At 40.0% G+C, this 12,220-nt stretch overlaps 1 protein-coding gene across 1 annotated transcript; it reads right to left on the bottom strand.

The window, feature by feature from the left end:
• Window positions 1-42: 42 nt before the first annotated feature.
• On the bottom strand, window positions 43-8,111 carry mat1a (methionine adenosyltransferase 1A). The gene is made up of 10 exons (XM_086180769.1): window positions 7,851-8,111; window positions 5,966-6,043; window positions 5,564-5,686; window positions 5,380-5,492; window positions 3,979-4,122; window positions 3,390-3,515; window positions 2,673-2,765; window positions 2,408-2,590; window positions 2,187-2,320; window positions 43-1,905 (listed from the first exon to the last, which is right to left on the bottom strand). The coding sequence occupies exons 1-10, from the start codon at window positions 7,915-7,917 to the stop codon at window positions 1,803-1,805; spliced, it is 1,164 nt and encodes a 387-aa protein (XP_086036895.1). The 5' UTR covers window positions 7,918-8,111; the 3' UTR covers window positions 43-1,802.
• Between the last annotated feature and the right edge of the window lie 4,109 nt (window positions 8,112-12,220).

The following is a 12,220-nucleotide window of genomic DNA, read 5'->3' as shown; positions in this document are numbered from 1 at the left end:
TGTTATGCATCTGATTTAATCTTCAACACACGACCAAAACACTTGAGTTGAATCTTCTTTATTGTTGAATTATTTACATTGTCCAGTTACTTCGTCTGCAAAAGACAACAGCAGAGGACATCGATCAAGACTTTTAATAAAGGAATATCTTAAAAAATAAACAATTCTGGCTGTAGATGAAAGCTCGGGAAACGGAAACCTGTACAGAGGATATTCAATGGTGAGCAGAGTTAAAGCTTCCTCCCATCCACCAGCTGGGACGAATCAAGCGCTTCCTATGTGATTAAGACATAGTGATAACTAGATTCACCTGCTCTACATGCCTGGATACTTCAAGGAACACTCCCTTTATAAAATCGTGGATCTCGACATTATAGAGCTGTAGTCCAGGAAGTTTTAAGACTGAGACAGAAATTATCAAAATATCTACGATACCTAAGCAGATTGTCCAAAATAAAAGGGAATCTCCAACTTTCTCTGCAGCAAACGAGACATTGGCGTAATCATGTCAGCTGATTCACGCTTCAGATCAGTCATTCGCTGAGATACGCCACATTTACAAGCTCGCTCACGACTGCAGGTAAAAAAAAAAAAAGAAAAAGAAAAAAGTATAATGTTACAGACGGAGCCCTGGAGTGGCAGTAGAGAGAAAAAGATGATGTTTTGTAGCCATGTAGAGAGTAGAAAAATTACAGCCACAGAATGATAAGTTGTTCCCACTTTGAGATGAATTTGTGACTCAGCAGCATGTTAGTGACAAATTCATCAAATTGTGGGAAACTGTGACATCTGGCCACAAAATATCTATTTTGTTCCTCTCTGAGGTCTCTCAGGGACTCTGTGAAAAGCTACCAGGTGAACAAGGTGATTACCAAAAGAGGGCTGGAAATGAAGATCAGAATGAAAGAAGAAAGAAAGAAGAAACACAAGACTGCATGGCTATTTGACATCTGCTTGACTGTAACATATACTTTTTATATATATATATATATATGTATATGTGTGTGTACACATATACACACGTGTATATATACGCATGTGTATATATACACATACATATATATGTATGTACATACAAGGGTGTTTATATGTGTGGTGTATGTATGTGTGTACACACACACATTATATATATATATATATATATATATATATATATATATATATATATATATATATATATATATATATATATATATATATATATATATATATATACACATACACACACACACACACACACACATACATACATGCATGACATCTCCTCCCAACTTTTTCATGACCTGTTTCCCTGCACAGTGTTGATCACGAGACGTTTGAACAGTCATGACCCAAAGGTTAGATCCTTCCACAGCCAAGATTTTGATGTAGCAGTAATTACACTTTTAATGGTCGTCACTGATGATGTCACTGAGCACCGTAAGAAGATGAGGCGCTGAGGTTGTATGCACATGTAAAGGCCACATATGGGAGCATTTACAGTGCTGAGGTAAAACAGTATTTTATATCGAGTGGTGTTCCTTATCTCCAAGGAAGGTCTTTGACTAGTGATTGTACTTCTATTAACAAAGCCCAAAAATTGCATCTAAAGGTTTGTAATATTTCTCCTCTCCTTCCATCACATGACCTTGCATATAATATATCTTCCCATCTCTTTAAAGCTGACTCATCTCTAACTTTGGTTTCATTTCTCCCAAATAAAAACGTCCTATCTGTTGATGGAGCTGGCAGTTGTAGCTCATGCAAGCCTTCGTGTTCAGCCCACCCCGGGGTGGGTCGATCAGAACGAGGAGGCGGAGTATTTAGAGGATGAGCTTTTTGGGAATCTCCCAAGTAAACCCTGGGCGACCAAAGTGACCGTAGGAGGCCGTCTGCTGGTAGATTGGTCTTTTTAAATTCAGTTCCCTGCAAAAGATGGAGGACAAATGGAGCATTAGCAGCAACACTTGTTTAGCCTACTATATAGTCACATTCTTGCATGACTTTTCATATAGAAAGAAAATATTTAAAATCACATTTTAAGTCTAAATAAATGTAACTGCATTTTGCCTTTCCTGCAAAAACTGTGGAAATGCATGAACATATTAAAGTCACTATGTGTGGAATTAGAAATTGTTAACAAATCCTTCAGAAGGTTGCTCTAGAAATAGTCTTGTACTGACATTATCATGCATATTAACGTTTACCTGACGATGACTCCTGGTCGCAGATCAAAGTTCTTGTTGACAATATGGAGCAGCTCTGACTCTGTTTTCTGGGAGGAGCCGTAGGTGAACAAGGAGATGGAGAGAGGCTGGGCCACTCCGATAGCGTAAGATACCTGTAAGATGTATGAGTGTGAGAAGTAATGGTTCTGTCACCCTAGATGATGATGATGACATCAGTAGTAAAACTGCTTCATGCTCACCTGCACCAGAACTCTCCTGCACAACTTGGCTTTGACCAGAGACTTGGCGACCCAGCGAGCGGCGTAGGCAGCAGAGCGGTCCACCTTAGAGAAGTCTTTGCCAGAGAAAGCTCCGCCCCCGTGTGCACCCCATCCTCCATATGTGTCAACAATGATCTTCCTTCCTGTAACACCAGCATCGCCCTGAAGGAAAAAAAAAAAAATCAATGGTGAACAATAGCTTTACAATAGTTTTCCAGGTGGAACGTGCAGCTGTGATGATTACCTGTGGACCTCCGATCACAAAGCGGCCGCTTGGCTGAAGGTGGTAGATGGTCTTGTCATCCAAGTACTTAGCGGGAACCACTGCGTCAATCACCTGATTAAAGTCAACATGATGAAGATTTATTACTGTGAGGTCATGACAACACAATTACCAACAAGTGGAGGGTCTGTGCGGGACCTGCAGGAGAAACTTCAGCATGTTTCTATATATTTCCATCTGTGCTCGGTTCTATTTGTTCACCACGACAACTTCACAAATACTGAAGATGGAGTAAAGAAATCATGATCGCCCGAAGTTGCTCACACCACGATTCATCACATTTTATGATGAATCAGGAGCGTTTGTCATCAAATGTTAATGTTGTGACTGCTGGACACCCTCTTTTAGGTGGATGGATGGATAAATGGATGGTCAGATGATTGAATGCATGAATAATGTAATTTAACTTGACGTACTGGTTTTTATTTCAAAATGAAAGTGTGAAGATGTGTGTGCTCCACTCTCGGAGGAAAGCAAGGAAATAACCTTGGTAGGGGTATGAGTGCCCTCTAGTGGTGATTGCAATAACACACCTGTAAAGTTTCCAGACTATCTTTGCACACTTGTGTCACTCACCCGAACATTTTTACAGTTCTGCCATGAAGACACAGTTATGACTGGTAAAGACTAAAAAAAAAAAAAAACAGAGGTCAGGAAGTTGCGTCCCCGAGGTTCTACCTTTTCCTTGAGGACCTTCTGCTGTTCTTCGAGAGAGATGCAGTCGTCATGCTGCACAGAGATCACGATGGTGTGAACTCTCTTGGGGATCACAGCTCCGTCTTTCTGGTCATAATGTACCGTCACCTGAGGGGAAAAAAAGGTGATTCTTTACAACTTTTCTCATGTTTCAACTACGTGCGCGTGAGTGAGTTGCTTCTGCTACACCGATATAATTCGGGACTCTCCCTGTAGAGAGTGCCATCTGTAAAGGCCTGGGATTTATGAAGCCGCAGGCTCACATCCTAATTTGATGGATAGACAGGCAATTTTCATGCTGTTTTATTTATTCTTAGGTGTTGTAAAAATGTCTGTGCAGTAAAATCAGGAATAATCTCAGACGTCTGGTTTGAAATATAATCCACTTTCTTACCTGATCAGTTATTTATGAACAAAGAGCTTTTTCTTACATACTTACAGCAGCCACTGTTCACTGGCACCGAAATAAATCCCTTGGAAGACATCCAGAGTAGGAAACAACAGGCTACTTCACAAAATGGAGTTCTTCGCCGTTGGTGTTGTTTTAGATGGTCGTGTGTCCTTGTCTCACCTGTGTTTTGGAGTCAGGACGCAGCCAGGCGATGACATTGTTGCGTCGGAGCTCAGCCATCTTTGAGTTGAGTTTGTGGGCTAAAACGATGGTAAGGGGCATGCACTCCTCCGTCTCGTCTGTGGCGTAGCCGAACATCAGACCCTTCAAAAACACAAGGGCGATTATTGCGCCAACTGTACGCACAGCGAAAGATTTGAAAGAGCCTCGGTGAATGGAAATGAAAGAATGTTACATTAGTTATTACTGGGGAGGGCAAAATAGGGCCTTCATTTTAATTGATTAATAATAAAGAAAACAGCATGCAAAAATCAATGCAACTCATTGCACCTTGACTGCATTCATGATTTTAGCTGATAAATGAAGAGCTGCAAGTAGCCAGTAGAGGGCAGCAACACGCCTGCATCTAGTTTATGAGAAATTAAAGAAGAAGAAAAGGCCAACGCTAGAAGTAGGCATGGTTACTTCCTGTCGAATTAAGACTTGAGGCACTCTGGAGTTTATATATACTTCACATATTTGATTTCTATTGCCGTCTTTGCCGATGAAGAGTGAAAAGTATTCTGAACGCTTGAAAATTCTTAAGATTTAAACTTCCTAAGTTCATCTTTTTCTTCACATTTACAAAAATCTATTTGAATTCAAATATGTTAAATGTTTCTCACAGTCAAAATTAACGTTTGTGTGAATAATTAAAATAATTACCAAACATTTACTTATGAAAATATTTCTATAATCACTTGACAGGTCTTGTTTTTTTTTCAATCGGCTATCAAATTCTAATTCAGATCTTCCCAAAGTTGTGAGTCCAAATTCAAATAAAATGATTTTTTAAAAAAATCTTTAAAAGGCCTTAATTGCATCTTAAATGAAAAACGGTCATAAAACTACTATTAAAATTGCAGTTGGGTTTCAGATACGTTTGATTTGGTGCATATGTGTGCAATGTTTCTATGCTTCAACCACCTCTTCTGACACCTTTATTTTGGGGTCCTGAGCTGAAACGTTTGGGAACGCCTGGCCTCATGTAATGGTATCTGGATAAAGACAGTTTTCTAGTTTTCTCTCTTTTTTCAGATCACATTAAATAATACATGCCTCTGACTTTTTTTCGTATTTGGTGCAGTCTGTCCAGTCAAACATCAGTATTCTGCTGTCTCGGATATCAAACGAAAGAATCATGATTCCCTTCCGAGCTTTGCCTGAGGGGACACCCGCAGTCTCAGATGCTGAAAAGCTCTGCTCAAGGCTCTCAGCCACTTCACTCCTGATTATTTCTCAAGGTTATTTTAGAAATATCTCAATTCTAAGATGTACATTTTGCTAAAAATCCTCCAACGCTGTTGTGTTTTCATTTGCACTGCAAAGGACACAGTATCCTGTCACAACAGCCAGCCCTACCTGGTCTCCTGCTCCAATGTCCTCCTCCTGTCTGTCAACATGGACGCCCTGAGCAATGTCTGGACTCTGTTGCTCCAGAGCCACCAGCACGTTACAGGTCTTGTAGTCAAAACCTGTAAAGGGAAAGGCAAAGAACACATGAGGGGAGGAGTCACTGATGTTTCATTAATAACCGTCATCTCACCTTTGTCAGAGTTGTCATAGCCAATGTGCTTGATGGTGTCCCTCACCACCTTCTGGTAGTCCACGTTGGCCCGAGATGTGATCTCTCCGCACAGCAGCACCATGCCCGTCTTACACACCGTCTCTGTCAGTAAAATCAGCAACTTTCAGAAAAATCTCTCTTTGCAGACTTTGATCACACAGGAAGTCGATGTCTCAACAATACAACAGCCATTATCAGCAAGTTCAGTGGGATTGTGCTCGTCTTGTGACTCTCACGGGTCAATATTTTAAATGTGAATGCAGCAGATAACTTGAATTGTAAGTCAGATTCAGGTCAGATTGCACTCAAAAACCTTGACATGACTTTATATATTCAGATTTTAAGAGTATATGATGTCATCATCTCTGAGGGGGGACTCACCACAGGCCACTTTAGCATCTGGGTCCTGCTTCAGGTGGGCATCCAGGACAGCATCACTGATCTGGTCACAAATCTTGTCTGTGGTGAAAAACGCAAAGGGGTTTAGATACAGAGCAGAGACATAATGACAATAAAACAACAGGAAGTGAAGCATCCAATCAAACCTCTCTCTTTCGCACCCTGCTGATGCACTGCAGCGTCACATCCCAAACATTTGGTTGCTTATAAGAAAATCTTGAAACATAAATGTTTGACATGTCAGCTAAAAACTAGTTGTTTTACAGCCTGCAGGTGTTGGACAGGTGTGACTCTGATCTCCCTAATACTGGCTGCTATCTGTGGGAACAGCCCAGACCATGGGGCCCGTTATCGGATCAAAAGTTGTGTGTGCTGCACCCTGCATCCAAGGCCACACACACTCACATAACAGCTAAGATGACTAGAACACTTATCACTACAATTTAAGCAGGGTTGTATCATTTCATAGAAAATATTGGACCAAATATAAGAACTGAGTATAAGAAAGAGTAAATAGTCAGGTTGTAAAAACACAAATATAGAATAAAGTTTACATCTAAACAGAAAGTAATTCTGTAGATTACATTCATGTGAAATTTTTCGATGTTAGCATGTGAGCTTGTGTCCCTAAATTTCATTTCATCTTGTAGTTTTGTTTGTTTGTTCACCTTAATTCTCTAATATGGAAACAATTTACAGTAAGAGTACATTAATAATGATTAATAAATGCTTAGTTAAGTAAAAGAGTGTGGACTAAGTTATAATTAACTATCTATTATTATTCTTTGTGACCCTTATTGTAAAATATACCTTCACACCAAATTCCCCAAACCTGTTCTTGGTTTTCCATCCATCTTTGGTATAACCCATAACGCTAGCATCATTAGTGAATAATAATTAGTTAACAGTTAACTAATTGCTAACTAAGGATTAATTAACTAGTACGAATGCAACCTTATTGTTCAGGCTTTTAATCTTGAGGAGAACGAGCAGTAGTTTCCTTGTTTTCATCATCCAAAAATGAACACAAGCTGCGATGTACAACCTTGGGTGGGTTATTGGACCTTAAAGTGCACATAAGTACATTTTTGGCGGCCAAAGAAAACCAAAGCTATACCTTAGAGGGTATTTCCACAGCATCAAGCCATTTCACCCCTAAAGGTACAATGATGTACTTTAATTTCTGTGAATGAAAGTGAAATTCCCAGATTATAATCCAGTATTGCCACTTTACATAATATTAGAACGTTCTCCTGCGATCCTGTTTACTCTGTTGTGTTTACAGATTATTGATCCAGCGCAGAGGACTTTGAAAGGATTACAACACACTGACAGGGGGGTAAAGGGTAGCCGACACCGCATTTCACCTGGAATGATTGCCTCTTACCTGAAAATGTCACTGTTGACTTCAACTAAAACGTTCACAGTTTCTCTTTATAAAATCTCCTCCTGTTATAAAGCTGAGGAGCAGCAGGAGCATTTTGGATTGATACGTCTTTGATGTTCCTTTTTTTGGGATGCTGAATATTCAGAATTCACTTATGTCATCATACAACTTGTATGTCACCCTGCTGGCTCATTTGATGGACATTCTTCTTGCAATATGCAAACCTACACCAGCCTTTTACCCCCCCACCTCCGTGAGGAGCAGTAAACACATGTTGCTGTGAATGAGATACCAACCATGCTTGGAGAGTACATGTGTATCTTGGACATGCGGTCGAAAATACAGTTGATTCAGATGTTTGTTTTTGTTGATAGAAATTCTGATTCTTCACGGGGAAAAAAAATTAGGAAACAGAAAATGTTCCGTTGTATGTCAGTTAACTTTCTCGCAGTGTCTCATGAAGTCCAAGCTGCAGCTCACCTGGATGTCCTTCACCCACGGACTCCGATGTGAACATGAAAGAGCCGTCTTCCAGCAGGTCACTCATGTTTGTGCAGGGCCAGATACTCAGTGAGACTCAAGGGGGGGGTTAAAAAGCTTCCTCAGGTCAGTCCAGAGAAGTCTGAAGGTTGCTTTATATTCCTGCTGCTGCTGCTGCTGCTCTCTTCTGCTGGGAGAAAACTGGAGGCAGACGGCCCTGCAGCCAATACAAAGTCTAACTGACAAAACTCCACGTCTGTGTCCACATGGGCCTATATATATGGCTAAGAGCGCACACACACACACACACACACACACACACACACACACACACACACACACACACACACACACACACACATATGTCATGTGAATCCATGGGACAGTCCATTCCAAGGGGGAGTGGATGATGGGAGGGCTTTCAAGCTGGTGGAAAACGGTGTGTTAACCCTTTAGGGTGCTTGAACATATGTTAACTGCTGTCGCAGCTGCTTCCACAGAACTACTTTAGAGTGTGTCACTCCCTGGGGGTCATCATAATTATGGGGTCCCTCTCACCACCCTCCCATCATGATACTGGTGGATCAGCTCTGTGTGCTGGGATTCAGCCAGGTTGGGACAACCTATGCAGTGTGTGTGTGTGTGTGTGTGTGTGTGTGAGAGAGAGAGGGAGAGGGAGAGAGAGAGGGGCATTGATGTTTGCTGCCAAAATGATGCAACTCTTGTTTACATCATGTTCTGAGAAATGTTTAGTTGCAGTAAAGGAAGAAGACAAAGTAAATAAGTGATTACAAATGAACCAAAACCTGCATCGCAGGTGTTTGCTGAAACTGTACAGACAGGAAAAGTTAAGCAATATATTTTGAAATGGAAATCACCTATTATTTTGATCCTATAGCAGTCTGGTAAAACGGCTTATTTAATCCTGCCGGATTATGAAAAGTATAATATGGACAGTTTAAATTAGATTTTTTTATTTTTATTTTTTTAAAGAAATTTTTTATGAAACTTTTGCAGCTGATACAATTGAATATCATGTCATTCAAGATCAAATCTCAATACCTGAGGGGTAAATCTTTTAAGTTATATTTTATTTTCATGTTGTTAAACTGCTTTGAGGGAAATAAAACTGAAGAGTTGAAACAGATAACTGAAGTTAAACTTGCTTGTTTTTTCATGTTATAAGAGTGGAAGTGTGTGAAAATGCCAAGGATTTATAGCCTTGTGCAATGCCACTTTTATTTTGTTAAAATGGTTTTTATTCTGAAGTATATCTCTCAGGAATCAATATCACCAATGAACTATTTTGAATGATACCCTATATAATATAAAGGAAAAACGTATATATATATATATATATATATATATATATATATATATATATATATATATATATATAAAAGTAGCATTAAAGTATTTGTACTTAAGTGCAGTACAATGTAGTTAGTAACTTTCCATTACTGCCAACAATTAGGTTTAAAGCAGAGAGTCACCTGTTTTTCTGGTCCCTGCAGAAACTAGTGAGCCATTTCCTGAGACCAGATCAAATCATGAAGATGAGTCCTGCCGATATCTGAGGAGCTTTCAGCCGGCTCTCTGGGTCTGTGTTTCTGCAGAGAAACCAGGGACACGTCCAGTAGGTGTGACTGTGTAAGTGATTTACACACAAACATTCACCTAGAGATACAATGGGATGCAATGGGGATGACACACACACACACACACACACACACACACACAAGCGCGCCTGCAGCAATTCAGTGACCACGTCTCTCTTTTCTAAACCACGCAGTAGCTTTTCTCTCCATCCGCCTCTCATCTGTCTCTAATTTCAGCTGGTGTTGAGTGGGCCCGCAGAAATGAGAGGAGAATTTTAACTAGCTCTCAGAAGTGAATAAAACTCCCCGAATGATTTAAGCCTCATTTAAAGCCCCAGAAACATTCGGTTTGGAGCCAAAGCACCCACTGTGAACCCACTGTTTCTGAAACAATCTGACACAAATCCAGGTACAGCGCTAGAGTCAGATCATGTATGAAGGAGTTCTAGGACTTGTGGGAGATGAAGTTTCAGATATAAAGCAAACGATCCACATTATAAAAATCAAAAAGAAAGTTGTTTGCTGTTCAGAAAAAAATGTGTTTTAAATATCTGATTTTTAGACTACGAATGCACGAGGCAGTTGCTGCTTTTCACACATTAAGAAAACAAATGAGAAGCACTATAATAGTAAATTAATGCCAGGCGGGTTAGTTGCTTCCAGATCTAATCTCACCCTGGGCCACAAGTGTTCAATCACGCCATGTCGAGTGAGCAACTAAAAGCTCAATTTCATTCTTTCACTTTATTGAAAAATAACACATTTCCTTCTCAAGACTATTGCAGTCCTGAGAATGCAAGAAAGACCCATCATGTGAACATATTTCATATGAAAAAAAAGAGAATCATTCCATCAAGCTGTGGCATAAAACCAAGTCTTACAACATCACATTGCCAGGAAGTGTGTGTGTGTGTGTGTGTGTGTGTGTGTGTGTGTGTGTGTGTGTGTGTGTGTGTGTGTGTGAGGCGGTTGGATACAGTTATGTATTGCAATGGAAGGAGGGGGGATCAGGTCTGTGCTCCAGACTCGCAAATCCCAAATCCAACTATTAGGCCAACTATTCCTGCAACATTACACAATACATAGTAACTGCCCAAGTTTGCAAATTTGTTTTGTTTACTGGATTGTTCATAAAAACGTTCTATCACCATCAAGAAAATCTTTGCAGCTTTGAGAAGCTTTGGCATTTCCTTTGCATTGCATTGTGGGACATGTTGTCAGTCAGCAGCATTGCATAGACGTTGACTGATTTGGCCTGTCACTCTGATTCTTTCGCCATCTGGCAAAACTGGCCTTTTCACCCACATTAAGAAAAGGGGAACCTGGGATAAAAACAATACCTTTAGATTTATCAAACGTTTTCACCGTGTCGTTTTTATATGGAAAGATTTACTCTCTGTCTTTGGAAGAATATAAAGTTGTGCGTTCCGTCACTAAAACATTACTTACTGCAGCAACACACGAGAAGGGTGTGTCTGCATATAGTATATGACCTGAATTACTATATTGTAAAAACTCACATTTATTACTTATTTATTAAATTAAGAATGGATTTGTTTTAGCTTATACAGGGACGAGTACGGTATAAATACTATACAGTATAGTATGAGTGTACAACAGTATAAGGAGAGATTATTTTTTCCAGAGACTGGGATGACATTTTATATGAATACATTTACAGATTTTCCCCTTTATTGTTTCTAGTGCGTATATGGGCTCATAAAACACAAAAGACAGCCATGATCTTTTATTGCTTTTCAGATAAAAGCGGTGGTAAAAAGAATCCCAAACATTCATTCATGCACAAATTCACTCTTTTCCTTGTTGAAACGACGAGGACAATTGAGACCTTCCTCCTTTGTTCGACCCCAGAAAACAAGCGGACGCACTGATATACACCGCAGCAACATCATTATCTTTTGTGTATGTAATGTTAATGAGTATATTATCATATTATTTTAAACTGAGACATATTTGCTGCAGTGATTCACCCTACTGCTTCTATCTTAGAGTCTGGCTTACTCTCACAGACCAAAAAATATGGAAATGAGTTTAAGTGGAGACTCTAAATTGGCAGATGTAGCGAATACTTGTCGGCCAGATCGATTCAACAGGTTGTTCTCCCCCTCAGCAGCAAAAGATTCCCTCAGATAATACTGTTGAAGTAAAAAATACAACATTTGCATCTCGCACTTCCACAAAACCGAACCCATGCTTTACAAATCTTGTCACAAACATCCCCGCGTGTGTTTACTGTGCCTGGACCAATATGGCAGCCATGTTGACATGCAGGGCGAATAGCAGCATCAATCTTTTTAATAACAGCTGATTATTCAACAGATGATTATTCGTTGTCCCATTCAGAAGCTGCTTGAATGCTATCTTCTGCAGAAGTGGGACACGGCTTTCGTCTATGTATGTTGAGGTCGGAGGTTGCTTCTGTGACACTTGTTCAAACATGAACTTGATTAAACCAGAGCAGACTTGACTGTCCTGTCTGATGCCAAAGAGAGCAGCCAGCCAGTGTGGTGGCACCGCGGGTGGTACGGTTGCTTGTTTCGGCCAGACTTGAACCTGCGTGCACTGCTGTGAAAACACTCGACACTTGTTACATATGCAGAAAAAGTCCGCTCTGTGAGTTTTACCTCAAATATGTTAATGACTGACCAGGAAAAGGCTTTTTCTCAACACAAACAAGATCATTCTGGTTGTGTAGAACGATAACGCCTATCTGAGTGTTGACAACGTGTCAGTGTGAAGCTTTAAACTGGG

This window comes from Aulostomus chinensis, chromosome 16 (genome assembly GCF_037954235.1).
Source record: "Aulostomus chinensis isolate RoL2024-O1b breed Wild chromosome 16, RoL_Achi_v1.0, whole genome shotgun sequence".
Taxonomy (NCBI): domain Eukaryota; kingdom Metazoa; phylum Chordata; class Actinopteri; order Syngnathiformes; family Aulostomidae; genus Aulostomus; species Aulostomus chinensis.
This window is presented reverse-complemented; position numbering and strand designations above follow the sequence as displayed.